Raw genomic sequence first — 22,964 nt, forward strand, 5'->3', positions numbered from 1 at the left:
ATATAGCCATTTGGAGGACATCTGGCCACCTGGGCCTCCCATCACTTTAGCGTCACTCTGTGGTTCATTCCTTAAAAGTGTTAATGCTGTGACACTAACCTGTGTTTCCGGTGCTGGGAGGTCTTTGTGAGGAGTTTGTGTTTCTGTGGGTGTGTGTGTGAGGTGAGCAGAGGATCCCGCTGTCAGACAGCACTGCTGTGGCTGCAGCTAGAGCCTGGGAAGTCACTCCTCCTCCTCCTCCTCCTCCCGCTCCATGACAATAGGTGGTGCTGCCTGACGCTGCATGCATGAAATGCTGCTGCGGCTGACCTGTGGACTAGTGGGAACGAAAGTCCAGACAAGTTTATTTGTATGGCACGTTTCAGCAACAAGGCTGTTCAAAGGGCTTTACAGTCACCAATTATGAAAACGGGCAATAAACACTGCATGAGCTTAATGTCTGTAATAATTAAACAGAACATGAACCAGAGGCTTTGACATTTTCTCATTTGTCTTTCAGATGTGAAAAATGCGTCTCCTCGACAAAATCCAAAATTTCAGAATTTATTCTTCTGTTCCAATGTGACAATAATAAAAAAAGCCTACCAAAATGTTGCTTACTATTTTATGACTTTTCATCATGTTGTCGAACTCTTCGTTTATCTTTTTGTATTTCTCCTCGGTGCTGGGGGTGAGGACGTAGGACGACTCATTGTCTGGGCTGTCGCAGCCTCTGTGCTCCTTCTTACGCAGCGCCTGTGGGTAAAAGGCAGCACGCAAAAGCACAAAGTCAATTAAAGATCGGCGGAAAACAACATTTTTTTTTACCATGCAAGCGAGGCAGTAGACGGAGGGGATGGAACAGACGTGCTAAAAGAGTTTAAGGAAACTTATTTTTGTTGTTTTTCATATTTTAACATGAAGTCAAAGGTGAGCTCTCTGAATAGAATAGCATCACTGTTACAGAAAAACATGACTAGTTGTATTCCCTTTGGGGGCAAAATAGAAATAAAAAAAAAATCCAATATAATCAAAAACACTTTTCATGTAAAAACAATTTTAAAAAAGGAATAAAATGTATATTTACTAAATATTTCACCATTAAATGTTACAACAAAAAAGTCCTTCTCTCTGTCCACATTTCAATTATTTTAATTAATAAAATAATTATTAATAATACTATTAATAATAGTAAGAATAAAAAATTCCCAGTAAGACATTCTGCGATCTTCTCAGTTGTTTCACATTTCAATGGCAACGAGTTCATGAACTGAACATGACAATGAATGTGAATGCTACAAACCACCTGTGTTTTATTAGGACACACACTGGTTTATTTTGCAAAACTGCCACAGAAACACTTGTTCCCCAATCATGCAAGTCACATGATCAAAATCGGATGTCACTACTGACGCAAACCACAAAGAAGAAGACCACAGGAAGTACGGTAGGAGAACCACGACGCAGTGTGTTTTCAATGACTTTTCGCGTGATCAAACGCATTGTGATTTTTAAATGCGGTTCTTATTTAAGGTAATTAAGGTAATTTTATTTATATAGCACATTTTCAGCAACAAGGCAATTCAAAGTGCTTTACAGGAATTAAATATAAACAAATTAACAAACCAAAGAAAAGAGCAAAAGAAGAAAAAGTAAAAAATAAATAAATAAATAAATAAAAATACATATTAGTTCCCCATAAGTAGTCTGTAATTTATATCAGATTCTTATTCTGATAATGTTAATTTCAGAACAAGAATGCAGAGTTCCTCTACATTCTAAGTTTGTTCTAATTCCTGACTTAATGGAAAACCCTTGTGTGCGAAATTGTGTTTTTTCAACAGGCTGCACAGTGGCGCAGTTGGTAGAGCTGTTGCCTCTGGGTTTGATTCCCAGCCCGGACCTTTCTGCATGGAGTTTGCATGGTGGGTTTTCTCCGGGTACTCCGGTTTCGCCTCTTCAAATTGTCCCTAGGTGTGAGTGTGTGTGTGCATGGTTGTTTGTCCTGTGTGTCTCTGTGTTGCCCTGTGACAGACTGGTGACCTGTCCAGGGTGACCCCACCTCTCGCCCGGAACGTTAGCTGGAGATAGGCACCAGCACCCCTCCTGACCCCACTAAGGGACAAGGGTGTCCCTTACAAGGGTGTAAAGAAAATTAATGGATGGTTTTTTCAACGTTAATGGAATATCAACAAAGTTTTACACATATTTGTAATGGAAACGCGGCGTGTCACCTATATATAAATATTCTATCAAAAGCCAGTTGCTACCATTAATTTAAAAAGTCTGTGGTAAAAAGCATTCAGATTTAAAAACAAAAACCAAACAAACAAAAAAAACCAGCTGTTTTTAGAGCTCAGCTTGACTTTATCAGTTGTGGATGATTTCACACAGAAAACATCCATGGCTCCACCTTACTGGAGCAAGATATGAATCTTGAAGGTTACATAATCCCTTCATCAAACAGAGGTGGCTCAGTGCTGAACCTGTGTTGTTTTCACAGCTTGAAGTTAGCTGGAGGGTTGTTAACGAAACACTGGGAAAGATGCCGAACCTTGAAAACAGCACAGCGGAGTGGATGAGTGGATGGGATTTAACTGCACCTGCACTAGCAGACGAGCCTGGAGCGTGACATGAGCTCTGCGGTCTCCCTCCTCTCTGCTCCTCTCATTATAAGGTCACAGCGTGAACGGGACGGACTGGCCGACCGGCACACGGCCGCTGCTGCATTCCCAGACACTGGTAGTTACCCCAAAGCTTTAAAAACACTCTGACATGTCTATTTTTCACCACAGACCTTGAACGCCACTTTCGCAGCCGGGCGACCTCTCGAGGGGTCACACACTCGAGCTCTCGTAAAGCAGCAGAGCGTTTCAACGCCCTCGTAAACTCCTGAAACGAACGCAGATGTGCTGCGTCTTCTCTGATCCTGACAGCGACAAGAGTCGGACAGAGGAACTGCAGAACCTTTTAAGAGCTGCGCTCACCAGAGCACCTTCTTCCAGATAATTGACGCGACCACTAAATGTGTTATGGCAAAAAGCGGCTGGGACTTCTCATAGTTTTCTTTCGACAACGTTTTCTTTCTTCTTCTTTTTCCTCGCAGCAGATGGTAAAGATGCAATGATATGATGTAAATATCTGTATCGGTCCCGATGCTGAAGAAAATTCTAGATCAGGTATCTGTGACCATGTGCACAATCCATAAGGTCAGATCTATTCAGTCTAACTCTATGCTTTGTACTCTGAGCGACGTCATGCTTTCTTATTATTTTACATTGTATCTATTCCTAATTACACTATTTCACGTTGGCTGTTTTGCTCCTAATTGCACTGACTGAACTAATTAAAGTTGTTTTTACAAGTTTGACAAAACCTGTGACGCTACTGATGTATTTAAAAATAAAAATACACCAAATAACGAGCAAAAAACGAGTTAGTTATTTGCTAACTTGTGGAGAGTTGGCAAATAAATTTGTAATTCAGTTCATTTATGTCTGTGTTTAAAAAAAGAAACATTTTAAGTCAGGTGTTTTTCTGTGTCGGTCGATACTTAACCTCAAGTACCGGTATTTTATCGGAAGAGAAAAAAAAGTAGATAGGTGCCTCCAAGATTTCTTGAGTGCACAACAAACGCAACATCTGTCCAGATCTTGTACTGTTCCTGTCTGTTGGTTAGTTGTTTCTTGTGTAATTGTTTTCTATTAATGATGTTATTATTGTCATTATTATTTTGTACTTTTCTAATAGTTTAGTTTTTCTGCTCACTTCTCCTAGGATAAATTTAGCCACTGTGCTAATTTCTGCATATTTACAAAGCCATGTGGCGATATTGATTAATGTGCACTGTCCTAATCAAATCAACTAAATTAAATTAGATTCTTCTACCACGACCATCGTCTCGGTAAGCTTGCAGTTGTCCCACGTTCTTCTTTTTTTTTAGACGATGGACTGCAGTGGACAGTGAAGAGTGAGCCACAGGATCCGTGACTCATCACGGAGCGCTGTGGTTTTCTCCTCCAGCTGCACGTGAGGACAGGAACGATAAAACGGGAGACTTGTTGTAACTGTTTTTGTCGTTGTGAGTAAGAATCCCCTTTTCAGTTTTTTCTCTAAATAAAAAAAACAAAAAAATAAATGAAATTAAAAGTCATACATCATTTTCCTTCCACTTCACAATTTGTGCTGTTACATCCCGTAAAAAACCTCCAAGAAATACATAAAAGTTTGTGGTTGTAGTTTAAAACAAAGTGGAAAACTTTAAGAGCTGTGACTACTGTTGCAAAGAACTGGATGACACAAACCTGTCCATCAATTCTGTTTAGTGTTTCAACAAAAAGGAACAAAACAGCAAACTTTGCTTTTCCCCTCCAACAGCAGGTCCTTGATACACAACCTAAGCATATTTAAGCTAAACTGCTTAGTCAGTCAGTGCTTATCCTACCTTTTCAGAGGAGACAACAAGTTGAACAGCGACAGGTTAATTAGCTGCTTTTAATGGTTTAAAGTAAACTGACTCAACATTGCAGCTCATCTGGATGAAATAGTGACATTAGTATTTACTTCACCGACAGCTGAAACACACCCTTGCCTTAGCTGTCGTAGAAGTAGGGAACTCATAAAAAAAAATAATAATAATTTTTACATATTTGTTCTGACAGTATAACACGAGACAGACAATATCACGAGCCAATATGAGAATATCTGTCTCATACTATCAAAGAAGTCCCAAATAAGTAAAAAAAAAAAACAAGATTTTTTCACTTTTTGCCATAAAAGTTGCATGCTGTAGCTCTAATAATCCAGACCTTTCTCCAGAGTTTTTGCATAACATTTAGAGCCATTGCAAGCTAATGTTTACTTTCTGAATTTCCCACAGAGACCAGGGCAGACAGGCTCAGCGCTTACTGTTACATAATGAGGGCTGTTGCCATGGCAAAGGGTCCACTCAGAAAGTTAACACTATAATTAAAAATAGGGAACAAAATAAGGGAAAGTAAATATTGACTCTATTAGGGGGAAAAAGCAGACTAAACATTACTGAATCTACTAACCAATTATATTTTTTAAAAAGACAAACAGATGCACCGATCCAATATTAATACCAGTATCGGCCCCGAAATTGAAAAAGATTCTAGATCTGGTGACAATGTGCCCAATATATAAATGTAGATCTATTCAGGCTTTGTGCTCTTGGTGACACTATTTTTGTTTATTTTTAAAATTCCTAATTACACTTTCTGAACCATTTGAAAGTAGGGTTGTTGTAGTTTATCTTTTACATGTTTTACCAATGTAGTCAACCTATTGTTTCTATCAGTTTCAGTTTCTTTATTATTTATTTTACACTGGCTGTTATAGTCCTAATTGCACTGACTGAAGTTATTTTTGTTTTCAAGCTTCTGAAATTACTGATGTATTTAAGTGTGCTGTACCGGTGCAGAGTTATCTAATAGATGTTTAATTCAGTACATTTATGTCTGTGTTTGGGAAAAAAAGGGAAATATTTTTAGTCAGCACCATTTTTCTGTTTCGCATTGATGCTGAACCTCAGATATCGGTATCAGCATCGATGTTAGGAGTGAAGAAAAGTAGATCGGTCCATTCTTAGCTTCTTAAATTAAATACTCAGACATGTATATTTTTTTGCTCTTCTTGCAGCTCTCCTGCCAACCTGATGGAGACCAAATTGGACGCCACGGGTCTATAGCATCTGTGTCCATCTTTATAATGCATGTCTTTTCCTGAAAAATGCACTCAGAGGCTAATAATACTGGATGACACCAGGACAGAGAGGAGCAGAGCAGAACAAGGGCATGTGGGTCGAGCAGGATTTAGTCCTAAGACTCGCACAGTGAGATAAGTCTCCATAGGTGTGTGTGTGTGTGTGTGTGTGTGTGTGTGTGTGTGTAGGGGGGTTTAAAGCACTGCATCGTGTCTGGCCTCTGAGGACTATCTCTAAGTGTCTGTTACAGGATCTGAGGGTGTGTGCCTTCTTATCATCTCAAATGTCAAAGCGGGCTTTAGTGGATCTCCAAAGGCATCTGGCCGGTTGCCACCAAGAGGCATGAGCTGCACTGTTAAGAATCACAGCTTGTGAGGGTGATGTCTTGTAGCTGTTGGGGCAGCATCAAAGATAAAATAAAGCCCCTCGTTGCGCCCCCCCAGAGCCTTTTTCAGGCAAGGGACTCCTGCCCCGCGGGGCTAAGAATAGGGCACAATGCTTGAGATTTGATCCGACAAATCGCTGGGAGTTAAAAAAAAAAAGAAGGAAAAAGCAGACTCCCTGATAACGCGTCCTATAGGAAATGTGCGGTCATTCTGAAGGATCGGACCCGAATAACGGCTGAGCCGCGCTTTCAGCTTCCACTCTGTCGTAGTTCTTCTCTTTCCGCTGAACTTCTCATTCATCTCCACAGGCTGACATGACTGAACTGCATACCTTGGACAGACTCTCTGTTGTTGTTGAAACTTCACTCTGCTGGACGCGAGCCTAGGTCAATTATAGTGACAAAAGCAAACTGTCAGGAAGATGAAGTGACCAGGAAGGGCTTTCGGGCTGTTTTACATGGCCAGGAGTCTTCTCTGTTTCGATCTGTGAAGCATTTGACTGGTTTTACTGTTAGGATCAGTAAGAAAGCAAGCTTTTAAACATTTACAGCGCTGCATTGGGTATGGGACATTGTCACGAAACCTTTGGTAAAAAGCGCCACGGTTTCATGGCCTTGTGGTGTGCATGTCTGCACGTTTTACCCTGCAAAGTCCTACCCAGTATTTTTCATCTAGTTTCTAGTGCAAACATCGCAGTACACTTGAAAAGAAGACAAAACTAACTCACAATGAACTTTTCAGCAAGAAATACGAGATTGTTTTAAGTTAATAATTCCTTAATATCAATGAAAAAACACTAGTTCCACTGGCAGATTATTTCATTCATAACATGGGAAAAATGCCTTGTAATAAATTAAATGATCTGCCAGTGGAACTAGCACTTTTTCATCAATATTAAGGAGTTATTGAATCAAAACAAGCTCCTATATCTTGCTGAAAAGTTACTTATGAGTTAGTTTTGTCTTATTTAAAGTGTACTGAAATATTTGCACTAGAAAATAGATTAAAAATATTTGGTAAGATTTTGTGTTTTTGCTGTGTAACTGTTTCAATTCAAAACAGAAAAGCAACAATTATTCTGCTGTTACAACAACATTTAGAACAATTACAATATTATTAGCTAGGAGTGCACTGATTGCAGTTTTCTGGCTGATCACCGATCTTTAAAAAGCCCGACCTGCCAACTCTGATTAAGGCTGATATCACTTTTTTGTCTGAAAGGGTGCGAAATATAACAAGTTGCTATGTTGGCAGCAGTAGAGGAGCATAAAGAGTAGGAGCTGATATTAGCTTGTTCATTTGCCAGGCTAAATCATTCTGGCCTATAATAAACAGAAATGTTTTGAAAATCCTAGATGACCTAAAGCAGGAGAAATTTAGTCTTTTTTTATCGTAAAACAGTGGGGAAAGAAAGGAAAAAAAAAAAGCAAGGTATTTTTTTTTTTTTTTTTAGAAAATATTATAACTTGCTACTGCTTTAAATAGATTATAGATTTTGCTTTAAAATTTTTTGTAGACTTTGACTGTTGTAACATTTAATGACTAGGACTGCATCTCCTTATGGTTAAAGTCAAACGCACATAATCCTAAATCATGCGAGGTTTACGTATAGAAAACAAAAATCACAAAAAGAAGTCATCCAATCTTTTCTGGATCTTGAAATCGGGCAGAGGCAGCTGCAGCGAGACAGTTCGGCAGTTTAACTACATCAACAATGATTTGACCAAAAGTGAAGACAAACGCACCCAAAAGCAGAAGTTTTTGTGTGAAAAACTCAATGATTCAACTGCCTGCAGAGACACATGTGACTGCAGTAACATGTAGTAACATTCAGTTGTTGGTGTTGTGGTGGATAACCTTTGACCTACACTTCTGAACTTATGTTGGATCAGCCTTCATTGAGGTTTGTGGGCAGTTGTTTATGCACACACACACACACCCAGACACACGCACACACACAAGCTTTCTTAAGGCTCCATCACAATGTTTCCCTGTGTATTATTTATTAGAAGGCTGACCAGAATGCCAGACTGAAAAGGGAGTCGGTTTAATGTAGCACCGCAATAAACAGAGCCAGTCGATTCAACACCGGCGACCGTGGGGACATAGTGCAAGTTTTATCCTACGCCCAGTGCTGGAGTACAACGATATAAGACACACTAATTTATAAAAGGTCTAGAGGTTCTTTTGGAGGGATCAGACCAAACAAACAGTGAGAACAGCACTAGTTATTTCTCATTTATCTCACAACAATACAGCACTGTTCACAGCTAGTTGAGCAAAAGAGATGTCACAATTAGGTTGCCGTTTCCAAAAATATGACCCCAAGCTGAACAGGCCCTTCTCAGAAAAATTACTAAAGATTAAAAGCTGCTCCGTCACCACAGTTGCCGTTACCAGTGATTTCTAATTGTGATTAAGCCCTAAACAAAGCTATTTTAAAAACACAGAGATAAGATGAGCCGATAGAAAACCACAAACAATGACGAACCATGACAAACAAGTACAAATGTGGGTTTTCTTCCTTTAGGGTTTTTTTTGTTGTTGTTGTTGTTAAAAAAAAAAAAGTCATATTTGACATTCTATTTTAAAAGTGCTTCAGAATTCTTTTTTAAAATTTGCTCAAGTTAATAAATGTTAATTTCTTCAATAAGCGAGTATGATGTTAGTCTGTTCTTCAAATAGACTGGGTTTTGTGATTCTCAATCTATGCTGGTTCTAACTGCAAATAAATTGGCATCATTAGCCAGTTTCAGTCAACAATCTTTTTTTTTAAAGGTTTTATCGGCTCTAGTGGCCTTTATTTGATAGTTAGTTGACAGGAAAGTGGGGTAATGAGAGAAGGGGAAGACATGCGGCAAAAGTTGCCAGGCCGGGAATCGAACCTGTGACGGCCACATCGAGGACTGAGGCCTCCATATGTGGACTGTGGTTGACCCCTGCACCACCACAGCACACCCCTTCAGTCAGCAATCTTAATTTCAACTGTACTTAATAATTATTTGTGCCTCCTTTGACAGTCTGCCGGCTTGTTTTTGCACCGCCGCATGAAAAAGATGCAAAACGAATGATTTAAAAGTGGTGGCATTGTCTTAAAAACGCTTTCACAGCAGGCTGTGCCCGTCATTCCCATTACCAATCCAAAAGGTACAATAAGTGCTCAGTATCGCAAAAAAGTGCCACTGTTTGTGTGTTAAACAGTTACTGGTGACTTCAGCTCCCACATTTGAAGAGAAGATGATGCAATAATGGCGGCAAAACGTTCCCTTGAAGCAGCTGTTTCCAAACTTTCTGTCGACATCTACAAGACGTTTTGTTGTCATTTAAATGAAAATGAAATGATCATGTTTGGTCATTTTTATATACATTAAACAATATTTGTACATACGTTTGTTCTGTGTGGAAAAAAAAACTTGGGTGTTTTATTTTCCTGCCTGATCATAATCATTTGATCCAACTGAGCTTCTTGTGGGACCTCTCCGACACGGGACGCCTGCTGTAGCAAGAGGGGCCCGTCCTTTAAATATAGTCAAATTTCATGCTTAAATGTTGCAAATAGACAGACCAATATGTAAACAAGCAGCCTTCCAATTCGTCAGGCACTGCCTTAGCCAGCTCGTCTGTCTGCATGACATTTGTGGAAATAAACAAAATGAGGTGGAGAGAAGGCAAATTCTGCACGGCTAATGGCTGTCGGAGCCTCCCCAGGTGTCCAGTTGTGGTTTCACAGCAAGAGAGTTTACACAGACACTCTTTAGTATCAATATTTGAATTGTGCATATTGATCATCTTTACTGCAACTGGTTTTCATTTAGAAATTGTTCAATCACTCGAAGAGACTTTACGGATTATGTTACAGGCTTTGGACATGAGAGGTTGGGCAAGTAGGGACTTTTTTGAAGCTTGAAGGCTTTTCCACATTGAAGGCTGCCACAAAGTGGAGCCTTAAATGTACATTTTGAGGAAGTAAATGTATCTAATTTTCTCTGAAGGAGTAAAATCACAACTTAGTGCAAGTGTGAGAGTCAGGCTCCAAGAAAGGCAAACACACAGTGGAAGTTTAAATAAACAGAACATGAGTTATGGTGGCCATTCGTTGCTAGCAGCAGAGCCAATGAGTAGAGACGCTGAAACAGGACAAGCATCTCACTGAAACACCTGCGTTTCAGGAAAGGGGGTGTTTGCTGGCGTGTGCTTCGAAAACGGCGAGAACAAACTTTGATGCTGCTGAGATTTTGCCCTAAGTTGAGTCAGACTGCCGCTCATTTTATGGCAACATCTGTACTTTGAACATGACTTCTAGACGCCATGTAGACCAAGGATGTGCGCTAGTGCAGGAGAATTTGACACCAAATGTTTGCCGAACGTTTGGAGCGGCTCCAACTGATGGCAGCCCCACCTACTTTTTGATTAATTTAGCTGGTGAATATTTGACCACTTTTTGACATATCAAATTTTTTCAAGGCAGTCTGAACAGATTAATTCCAATCTTTTCACTCAAAAAAATACTTTTTGAATATTGCAGCTTCCATATGTTGTTCTAAATCAGATACGTGTCTAATAGTTTTCAATTCGTCTGCAGTTTTTTACGTCGTTGATGTGACGATGCTCGACAATAACTCACAATGGCACCAGATTTTCTTTTATATTATATTATATTTATATTATATTTTTACTTGTCCACATACTTTTTTTCACTTCTTTAAAAAAACAAACACTTTTTAACAACTAGAAAAACAAATGTTCTCTCCGTTTCTTTTGAGTTTTTAAGTTTTGTTACTTATGGCCAGAATTAGTTTGCATTTATATTTATCTACTTTATATTTTCATTGATGCACTAAACATATTCTGTGATTTTGTATCAATGCTTATCAATAAATTATTTACTTTTTGTGACTGTTTATAAAGAAAAGCAAAAGAAAACAACAACTATGTTTTGATGTTACATATTTGTTTAGCCAAAGAAAACATAAAATAGAGGAAGCAGAAAATGTGGGATATCATCTGTGATATTGTCATTGAGGTATTTTAAAAATATATATCGAGATATCATTTTTTGGAAATGTTGCCTATGTGAAAACAAAACTTTTTTCTGCAAAAAATAAATTGGAATCGAGCATCAGGAACGTAGTCGTTCACTCAGCAGGCTGCATGATGGGCATTTAACTTTCATATGGCAATTCTTAATATATTTTTAAAAATCTAAATATAAAACAAGATTGTAATATACCACATGTAGAGCACCTTTGATTCCTGTATACACATAATAAAAAACAGAAGGCAAATAAAAACCATACATACTTTACATCGAGCAGGACTTGAGCTTTCACAGAATTTGTTTCTTTTCTCACATTTAGAGCCACATTAAATACTGTATGCTTCTCACAGGATAAATAGTGACGTTTGTACTGTATACACAACAGTGAGAGCATCTCTAAAGGCCTAAAAGTGGACATTACAATATCTGATTAAATAGTTAGAATTTGAGAAATGAAACCGATCTGCCTGTCTGTTATTCATATTTTCACACAATAGCTTAGGGTCTTTTTATTAATTTATGAACATTTCACTTCCTTACATTTTCAAAGAAAAACAGTGAAGTAAGAAGACATCAAGATGAAATTCTGAGCTCTACACTGTAGCACAAAATTCCCCTTTTTAAAATACATCCTTTTTGTCACTTCCTTCCCTTTTCTTGACATGGACAAAGAAAACGTCGGTCAGACAGATTCCTCCTCTCACTAACTGTACACGCACACGCTTCATGGCGGCTGATGCAAAACAAGCCGTGTTGTACATGAGGCGTATTTGCATGTCACGCCTTTTAATCAAAACTAATATGCTCTCTCTAAACAGAACGCAGACGGAGTAAATGAGACGAACGGCAGGCAAAGCGAATCCTCTGAAGACGGCGCCGTCGACTCCTTACCTCTAAAATGTCGGTGTTGGTTCTGCTCTCGTGGGGCTCGTTGTACTCGGTGTACTTCAGCAGGACTTTGTCCATGTCTGTGCTGGCGTACTGGAACAGCTTGTTGGAGCTGTTGAAGATGATGAGGGCTATTTCACAGTCGCAGAGAACGCTCAGCTCGTAGGCCTTCTTCATCAGGCCGAACTTCCTCTTCATGAAAGTCACCTGGAGGAGCAAAGCAAACCCAAATTAACCAAATGGATTTGTGTCAACTGCTCTGTTGGTGGCCTAATCCATGACTGAATACCACTGGCACCTGTGATGTCCTCTCATATTTGAAACTCACTTTGCAAACTCGCGTTTTGCAGCGTTTCATCCTTCCATTGGGTTTGTTGGTGTCTTGAAAATTAGTTTTTTCAAAAACTTCCCAATTGTTGTCACAATCAATACCCATTTCACCCCCCCAGCCGAGTGCAGCTTAGCAACAACTGTGGAGCTCCGGCATGTTTGGTCAGCTGGTTTTGCCGCTGTATTTGCTGTACAATGGCTGCTGGAAAAGACTTATTGTTTTTTTAAATATTTTTTGGCTCTGGTGGCCTTTATTTGAAAGTGACAGGAAAATAGAGTAATGAGAGAGAGGGAAGACAGGGGTCAAAGGTCACCAGGCTGGGAATCAAACCTGCCCACATTTCTCAAGAAGTATTTTTTTCTACAGAACTTCCATGAATCATAAGGCCTCTTTATGTGGGTTGTGCTTAACCCATGCATCACCACAGCAACCCCAAAAATACTTATTGTTGACTTACTATCCAGAGACCACCTTCTGCATTCTTGTTGGTTGTCTGGGAGGCGCCACTTCTGCTTTTCAAAGATGTTTGGTTGTATAATTGTGCATCTGTTTGTAGCCATTTTCACATGTGAGAGTAAGTGTTGAGTTGGAGGGCGTGGCCAGCAGCAGTTTATTTGGATTTAAGGTGACAAGTGGTCCTAAAGCAGGAACTCAAAGTCAGCAGGACAGAGCAGACTGAAATCTCATTTTCTAAGAATGATTTTGTGTAAAAAATGTAATGAGCATTTTTTTATATAGCTCATCGACCTGTCCTAACCTGTTCATTAGGTCACCTTTTGCTAATGTGTTGACTGAATCAATCCCAGCTTTATTGTAACAACTTCTCCCCCACTCCTTCAACTGATAAATTGTACAGAATCATATGGAAAGATGACTCATATTCTCAACGCCTTCATGTATGGAGGGTCTGTTTTACAGCTGACAGTGAGCACCAGGTGACGTTCTCTCTCATCCCTGTCACAGTGAGCAGCTCACTCCCTGCTGTGAATCAGACAGCGGTAAATGTTTCTGTGATCATACCTTCTGGGATCCTGACACCAAAGGTCTGATCATACATTATATTTAGATTTTTTATTTTTTTTTCGTTCCTCATGTGTGTCTGATGAAGTCCCTGATTCTGATGTTTCAGAATGAACCTGGTTATGAACTTTATAAACACAGCCTTTCTATTTGTGAGTTTCTGGTGGTGGTGCACCGATAAATCTGACTCACAAACGACATCGACAAACAACAACAACGGATAACAAAATCGCTTCTCCTGGCCAACTGGGGCTTCATTTTTTACTTTAAAAAAAATGATCTGATTGGACGCTGTTGTTGTGTTCAAATTGTGCTAGAGTGAATTTAAATAGAATTTAAAAGGAGCCTAAAATAGCATCTCAATGCAAAAAAATCCTGATATCAGCATTTTTTTCACAGGCCACATTTCTAAAGAAGTATTTATTTCTACAGAACTCCCATGAGTCATCAGGGGTTCCTGGAAGCCTTGACAGCTGAATTGGTATAAGAGCACCAATCTGATGCTTCAATAACCTAACAGATTAAAAATAATAAATACATTTTCTTGCTGAGCTCACCTTCAATTATTTAACAGCAAAAAGGGATTTTGAATTGAACATTTTGCTAATTTTCTCGACATATGATTTTGAACTAAAATGCGACTGACTGGGATTATGAAATTTCAGGGTTAATTTCATACCCTGAAATTAACTTGATTAAGCTTTTAAAATTCAGACTTTGTTTATATTGTAATTTGTATACAAAACAAATTTAGTTTACTATAAAAAAATCAAAATCATTTCATTTGAGATGTAGACTAATCACTTCAACATAAAACGTGGCAATTAATTGTTAGTAGCAGCACAAAATTACACATAATCCCACTTTGACGACAGGCTGATCCACCAAATGCATTTGACTGAGCTCTGGTACCAGACGCCCCCTCACTGCGTCTGGTAGTGAGGGGGCTACCAGACGCCCCCTCACTATGTTGTTAAGCAAATATGTTGCTTAACAACATATTTGTTAAGCAACAAATATGTTGCTTAACAACATGTTAAGCAACATATTTGCTTAACAGGTTGTTTTCCACCACCTGAAAGCAAGTCAGTTGAGCAGACGGTTCTTGGTGGGGATCAGAGCGTATTTGCATACTGGCCCGACCGGCGCAGAATGCGCTGTGCAGTGTCTGAGTGCTGAGTGGGACCAATCCTCCTGCACCTCACCTGGGACTGGAGCACCAAGGATGACCACTGACTGCAGAGGTGAGGGGAGCTTAACGACTCTGTTTAGGCTCTAATATGTTCAGGTTAGAAAGCACAACTAAATAAATAACCATCTCTTCGTTGTTGGTAGATAAGTGATGGTGGTTTTCACTGCACAAACACAAAATCTTACCTAGTAATTTTGGTCTAGTTTCTAATGCAAATATAGAAAACTTGAAATAAGACGAAACAAACTTAAAAGTAATTTTTTGGGAAGCTTGTTTTAAGTCCATAATTCTTTAATATTGATGAAAAAATACTATTTCCATTGGCAGATGTTTTCACTTATAACAACACATTTTATAAGTTATAAGTGAAATAATCTGCAAATGGAACTAGTACTTTTTCATCAATATTAAAGATGTATTTATTTAGAAAAGCTCTTATATCTTCCTGAAAAGTTAATTATAAGTTTGTTTTTTCGTATTTCAGGTTTACTATATTTGCACTAGAAAGCAAACAAAAAAATACTTGGTAAGATTTTGTGTTTTGGCAGCGTTTCACCATCATTCAATTGGAACATCTAGTGCTTCAGCATCTTAGATAAAATGTGAAATTTATATATATATATATATATATATATATATATATATGTGAAGCGAAATGTGTACCAGAAAGATAAAATGAGAAAGCAGAAAAAATGGCTAAAAACAGATGATGTGCTTGACAGATAAAATAAAACCACAAGCCAACTTCCTAAAATAGAGCCTAGGATCTAAATATAAGACTTGGGGCCGATAGCGCATGCCAGACAACTGCAGCAGTGTCCGTTCTCAAACAGCTCGGGCCGAGACAACCAAACATCAAATGTAAACAATCTTCCCAGATATTTATTTTCCAGCCACATCCATATTTCCAGAGCCTGTGCAATCCTTCCAGACAGGCTGGTATTTGTTGTACTGTTGAGGGGGGGTGATACATATATACAGATATATTTATAAGTATATATAGAGGAGTCAGACAGTGAAGGATTCCAGCGGCCAGCCGCGTGGCGACGTCAGGAGACGTGAGGAGAGAGGGCCACTGTGTGTCCCCGACGCTGACCCGCCCTGCTAATGACAGGGTGCTGTCCGAACGCTGCTAACCAGAAATTACTGCCCTCACCGCCCAGCAGCTGCACACACTGCTGTCTCAGAAGGGTAACAGAGTAGAGAAAGGCCCAGGAGCTCCTCGGGACAGAGGCCTAATGCTGTTTTTGTAACGGGAGATCTGATCTGCGGTGATTTGCTAAATGACACGCAACTCTCCAACTTTTTTCTTCCCCCACATTTCATCAGTTTCAACAACTTTTATTGGGATTTAATGTGATGGAAGAACGCAAATCATAATTGTGAAACATAAGAAAAATAAAGCATGTTTTCAATGGGGTTTTTTTCCCATCAAAAGCTGAAAAGTGCGGACTGCATTTCTTTCAAGTCCTCCTCATCCATTCTTCAATCAACTGCCTTTAGTTGCAAATACACCAGTGAGTATTTTTAGAAATGTCACAGTTTTGCAAATGTCAAGTCTCGATGCTGATTTTCAAATAATTTAGGTCTGGACTTTGACTAGACCTATATATATATGGGTTTTCTTCCAATTTCTCCTGCATTGAGCTCCATTTATTTTTCCCTATAGACTCTGAGCAGAAGAAAAGCATCAGCACAGCATGATGATGTGCAGAAAGTTATTAGCTTGGCTTGTAGATCAGAAACCCGGGGCGATCAGACTGTAGTTTTCTGGCTCATCACTGGTCTTTAACTCCTGATTCCATTTTTGGCTAATATCGATTATTTTTGTCTTAAAAGTTAATAAGTATAGCAGCAGTGGGGTGACTATTGTCATGAAGACATGACCTGGAGGGCGGGTCTGTCTCACAGCAGAGCAAAAGGGAAGAATTGCTGATTTTCAGATCTTTGGATAAGATCGGCTTTTTATGGAAGTATCAGCCAATAGCTGATCGTCCAAAATTAAGGGAATCTGGGTGGATGTATCAGTGGACCGCTACCAAAGAGTTCAAATTCTCCCTCATCTGACCAAACCAAAAAAATGACCATTTTCTATACATGGCTCGTGGCAAACCGTAATCAAATTTTCTTTTGACTTTCTTTCAACAACGTTTTTTTTTCTCACTACTCTTTTATGAAAGCCAGATTTGCAGAGGGCAGAATTTGTGATCGTCTTGTCAACAGATTATTTAGCCTAATCTGCAGCTCCTCCAGCTTTTCCATTTAATGCTCTCCTTAACCAGCCAGTCATTATAATTAAACAACTACAACTTAACAAGTCGACAGCTGTCTCACAGTTCTTTTATTTTTAGATGTTCTGTGAGACAATCAAAGCCTTCTTGTTTTTTAACCTAACTCTGCTTTCAACTTCTCCACATCATCCACCCTGACCTGTCTGCTCTATGTTAAGATGTTTGCTCCCTAAGGTTCTCTAAAAAAACCTCTGAAACCTTCAACTAAGCTTATACTATACAGATCGATTCCATTTACTAGATACATTGGTTTTGACCAACTGATTGCTGAATTTTAATGAATGAGTGTCAGAGTACTGCCACATTTGTTTTTAGATTTCTTGATTTTTTTTTTTATATGTTAATGATTAAAACACTTTGAAAATCATTGTTTTCCTTCCAGTTTGCAGGTATGCTACTTCGCATTGGTTTGTGACAAAATCCCAATGAAATACACTGAAATGTGTGGCTGTAATGCAACAAAATGTGACAACTGTAAAAGTTGGGAATGAGTGAAAAAATCTGGATATTTCTTGTATTTCTGTATAAGTTGGATTAGGTACTGTAGCTAGAGGTATGCCAGTAAATTACTTTTACACAGATTAGTATCACTGCACATGATGTTAGTTATCCATATTACTGTACACGAGTAAAGATTTGTTTTTCCATTCTAATCCTCTCAGCTCTAGATGTTGGATTTCAACTCAGTCTGTAGCACATCATCACCAAACCTGCTGAGACTCTTCTAAAACACCAGCTCCACCTGTTCCAGTTGCTCTTCTACAGATGTAAATCGGATGTTTTCAGGAGAACTTTCCTTCCACCACATCATGCATCAGACCGTTTCAAAGCTGGATGGGTTGTTGTTTTTTTCCTTGGTTTTCTCAGTAAAATTACAGTTTTGTACAGATGTTCAGAAGCACAGATGATGCTGTCACTTTCTATATTCCAGAAAACAACATGTAATCAGAAGAAATGACGTAAGAAGACAGACAGGGAATGAGGCACCGACCTGTCTGTTTCTCTCATCCAGGATCCGACTGATCTGAATCTTCTTCCTCCCCATGGCCGACACAAACTCCACTAACAGCTGAAGAGGTATACCAGCGGGCTCAAGGTGGTTAAAAATTCAAAAGGCAATCCTTAACACATAGTCCCAACGTCAGCTGCTGTTACACCGGTATCAGCTCGCCATTGGCCTGCTGAAAGAGAGACACACGCAGAGTCAAACAAGTCCTGTTTTCACTCCATCACAGCCCGTCTTCAGCTTATAATGCTTTTAGATGCTTTTTTTTTTTTTAACCAGATATGATGGGAGTTTGGAAGATCATCAACTGCATTTACCTTTGTGATTAATGCCATTTACGGGAGAAAATTGTGATTTCCTCGATTTTGAATAAACACTAAGTATTAGCAAAACAACTTCAGACATCCCCCCCCCTCAACTCCATCCTCATGCGTCACTTTACCGTCAAAGTAAAACAATGGAAATGTTACCAGCTTCTTGTCAACAGACACAGAGTTTTTACAGGGTTTCTGTAAGTTTCAGCAACTCGCATTTAAAACCTTTAAGACCTCTTTAAGACTAATAAGAATAAAATTTGGTATTTGTATCATGACAGAAATGCACAAAAGAAAATCACAAATAAACAAATAATACGAGTTGGCGACAGAAGTGACCCATTTAAGACAGACATCACCCAGCCAGTTGGCAATAAACTGGCACTTGCCCATTAGGAATGTAAAAAGCTAGCTAGCTTTACTCTTGTTAGCTATCCGACTAGCAGAGGTAAAAACTAATTAGCTATGTCCTTTTAGCTCGGACGTAAAAAACCACTTACCATCATGGGTAAGTGCTAGTTAGCTAATGAGGGTAAAGCTAGCAAGCTTTTTTACATTCATCATGGGTAAGAGCTAGCTAATTAGCAGGAGTATATAAGCAGCTAGTTTTATTCTACTTTGATTCTTATCATTTGTACCATCTTCAATTCAATCCTGAATTTTCAGTTCAATGACAATAAAATCTTTCATTTCATTTCAGTAGCCACAACCACTTTGAGTCACAGAACGCAATGAGGATGTCTGTTTGTTACTCAAAGTTCTTGCGTAACAATAAAGTCCCACAAGAAAAAAGAAAGCTGCATAAAAATACATATGATTGAATAGTCCTGCCACAAAATAAAAAGTCAGCCCCTCTGATTAACATTTAAGATCAACATTGTTTTTCAATTTAAATTTAGGACATTTCAAGGCCTTAAGTTTTAGATGCATGAATTTAAAATTTTTTAAGGGTGTGTGCATACCCTGCTTTAACAGCAGGAAACAGAGCATACTATATTGAAAACTTCAGTCTTTTTTGTTTTCCCACAAATCTGTAATCGCTGGATGTTGCATTAAACACAGCAAACAGCTAAACAAAAAATAACCAAACATTTGCTTGTCTACTCCATTTCAAACCTCAGACAGCGGGTTCCAAACGCTCCTCCGTCTGCAGGAGCCATCTAGGATGCACCAGCATGCTCTCTGCTCATTTCTTTTCCCTCCCTGCACCGGTGCCCACCTGCTCTGCTGCGTCCCTCCTATCCTCAGCTTCAGTGTTTCTGCGTTCTGCCTTGTCCCTGCAGAGCTCCTTCGCACTTTCCCTAATCTTACCTGATCTGGGAGGAGGCAGAGAGCGAGACGAAGCCAGGCTTAAACTGAAAACCTCCCTGGACGTCTGCAGACCTTCGAGGCCCCTCCTCATGCCCCTCCTGAGATTGGACTAATGTGATGGGCCTTCATCACATCAACATGTTTGACCACTATTTGCTGATTTACATGGTTTGTGTTCCATGAAAGACAATATAGCAGAGTGACAGTCACTTAATGCCACAAAATGAAAAATAAACAGAAATGAAGAGAATATTTATAATGCATCTCCCATTCTCTCTGCTATTTCCCCTAACAGACAAATGCTCCTTACATATTAGGGATTTAGATTCATCCTTTTTACAATCTGGATGATTGGATGGAAAAACCTAAATATTTTGAGGGAGAAGATAAAAAACAAATCTGTTTTATCTTCAAACACTGCTGTGTTTCTTCCTCAACGTGCTCGACGGGATGACATCTTAGAGTCGCTGTAGTGGTGAAAAAGAACACTTTGTATCACTTTGATCGAGTATGATAGTCCGTGAAACACAAAAGGCCCTTTCAAGGGCCACAGTAACTGAGTTACTGCATTGATATGATAGCAGGACTCTGCTAAATATTAGACATTCGAGTTTGTCTTTGGTAAGTAAATGGATTGTGGGACGCAGCGCCTTGCCAAAGTATTTGTATTCCTTGAGTCTTGTTGCCACCAGGGGATGCACAGATCCACTTTTTTCACTTACAATACTGATATTTGAGGTAAAGTGTCGACAGATACTGATCCGATACAGAAAATCAGTGCTGAATTGACTTAAAACGTTTCTCTTTTTAAAACACATACATTTAGTGAATTACAAATTTATTTGATAACTCTACGCCAGTACAGCACACTTACACCAAGAGCTTCACAAATTTGGTCAAACATGTAAAAACAACTTTAATTTGTTCAGCCAGTGCAATTAAGAGCATAACAAGCTAATGTAGAATAAATAAAGAAACTGAAATTGATAAAAATTTAGAAAATGAACTACAACAAACATTATTGAAATGCCTCAGAAAGTGTAGTTAGGAATTCTAAATATAATGTCAAATAAATAATAAAGCATGACGTCAGTCAGACCAAAAAGCATAGAATTAGACTGAATAGATTTGCCTTTATGGATCAGGCAAATTGTCACTGATACAGAATTCTTTCTAATATCAGGACCGACACAGATATTAATGTGGGATCGTCGCACCACAAACTTTTTGCATAGAGTTTGCATGATTCTCTCCAGGTACTCCAGCTTCCTGTCGCTGTACAAGAATAATAAGTTAATTTCTATACATAGTGGATAGGTGGAACTTTTAAATGATGTTCCACTGAATATGTTCAAGCTAAATCAGTTCTTGTCTAAGGAGATCATGCTCTGCTTTTTGTGGGCTGGCACAAACTCATATGGTCCAAAGACACGCAGGGCTGCAACGGTTTATCAATGACAATAAATACCAAGAAATGTTATCGGTGATTCATTGTGTAAAACCACACTGTTCTTATGAAAATGCGCTACAGGAAGCCGTAGGGACAAAAGTGTCTCCATTGTTTAAGACACTGTCATGTTTTAATGACTAATTTTGTAACTTGTCTAACTAATGTATGTCTCTATTATTATTAAGTCCATAAAAAGACATACTTAGTTTGAAAAAATAACTGGAATGGTAAGTTGTTTCTGGAACTGTGAATAAAGTATTTTAAACATGAACAGAACCCAGTGACTATAAATCGGGTTCAGCCTGAGAGTCAAAACTGAGGTGTGTCCCACAACTCTTTTAACATTCACCTCCCAGACAGCGTGTCCTGATCAATGTGGATGCAATTTGTTACTATGGCAGAAACTCTATCCGGCTGATGCAAAAATCGACCCAGAACACTGGAAGACAACCAACACTCACATAAACATCTGCTAAACTGAGCTCTACTAAGACCTATGATGATACTAAAACCATTAGAAAAGTTGCATCTTTTACAATGAAGAATCACACAGGCACTATTTTATGCTGGTAAGTTTGACAATATTATTTTTATGTAATTACCGTAACCCCATTGTATCTGGTCAAATTGATTTGCAGATCTTATAATTAAACATGTAAAACATTTGTAGAGATAACCTTATACATCCAACATCATTTTCTGAATCTTACTTGAATTTAAATTTACAACTGCTGTAGAAAACTTAAATAAAAATATGTTGTTTTTTTTACACATTTGTTAAAATTGTAATTATGTCGTGACAGTGGAACATGAGACAATCAGTGAAAAACAAAAAGAGCTTCTTTGTATTCTCCCAATGCTCTTCTTCGGAAACAGTAAATGAAACACTGCTCCGTCAGAAACAACCGATCAGAGCCAGGAGGAGAGTCTTACCACTGTCAATCACTCTCAAGTATGCACTGCTCACACTCTCATCTATGCAACAGCTAGTTTCCCACAAAACAGGCTGCCATGAATGCTAAGCTAGTCAGCATCGCCAATGATGACAGCATATAAAACGGTTTTCCTGGAACGGTGAATTGCTTCTCTGCCTTTAGCACAATTAGCAGGTTTGTCATTGACTGAAACACTCTATGCTGACTGCAGAAGCTTCAAAACACAATTCAAAATCAGTGAGATGTTTACTCTGTTTGTAACAACAAATACTGGGGATTCTTAATTTCCCCATGAACGTTGCTGAAACCGTCATCTCATCTTGTTTTTATGAATCCGGATCCATACACTGCCTCGTCTTAAGAGTGGAGCGTATCATTACACCCATATCAATGGCATTTAATAATGTCAACATGCAATGTGCATCACTGTTGCTAATTTAGTTGTTTGTCATGAGGTCAGATTAGGTGACGAGTACCGATTACAAAGTGCAGTCACATACCACCTGTTGGATGAGTTTTCTAACCTTCAGTGTGTTCTTCTTTCCTCAGTAAGTTTCCAGCAGAAGAAACAAAGACGTACGAGAAACAAATCAAACGATGACTGCCTCACAGTCTCGCCGTGCCGTAATCGAAAGGAAGGAACAGTTGATTTAATAATGACAAATCTACGAGACGTGAAGAGAACCCAATGTAAACTCCTCCAAACAGCCAGCTTCCTGTTAACACTGTCTACTACATCACTTCCTGTGCTGTGAACTGTATGACTCTCAGAGGGGGAGTGCTGATATCATCTGTCCGACCGCGGCCCCCCACCCCCCCCACCCCCTCACCCACCCCACCCCCCCCCCACACCAAACACACACACACACCACGCAGATAACATTTTCTGGCTCAGCTGTGCATCTTTGTGACACTGTGCGTGGAGGCAGCACATCAAACCAGCCAGATGCAACAGACGACATCCTGAACATTCACAGCGGCATCAATAAATAACGGTGATAATTCATTAACATAGTTATGCCAAACCCTCCGCTGGCTTTAGATTCATGCTAGAGAAATTCTTCCATTTAAGGCCGCAGTACGGTAAAGCCGCAATAA

The 22,964-nt window shown here is 39.1% G+C and overlaps 1 protein-coding gene across 2 annotated transcripts in view; it reads right to left on the reverse strand.

Annotated features, from left to right (window-relative positions):
* The window catches only part of LOC106962071 (myocyte-specific enhancer factor 2A-like), a 60,445-nt gene that overhangs the window by 11,370 nt on the left and 26,111 nt on the right, over positions 1-22,964 (reverse strand). For both annotated transcript variants that reach the window (XM_015056230.1, XM_015056231.1), the window contains 4 exons: positions 17,842-18,031; positions 12,020-12,223; positions 601-735; positions 100-316 (listed from right to left, as the gene is read on the reverse strand). In XM_015056230.1, the coding sequence (XP_014911716.1) occupies positions 100-316; positions 601-735; positions 12,020-12,223; positions 17,842-17,895 (610 nt within the window). In that variant the 5' untranslated portion in view covers positions 17,896-18,031. The remainder of the gene's footprint in view (positions 1-99; positions 317-600; positions 736-12,019; positions 12,224-17,841; positions 18,032-22,964) is intronic.

The sequence above is a fragment of the Poecilia latipinna genome, unplaced genomic scaffold, assembly GCF_001443285.1.
Source record: "Poecilia latipinna isolate Pla-1442-1.1 unplaced genomic scaffold, P_latipinna-1.0 Scaffold1366, whole genome shotgun sequence".
Lineage (NCBI taxonomy): Eukaryota > Metazoa > Chordata > Actinopteri > Cyprinodontiformes > Poeciliidae > Poecilia > Poecilia latipinna.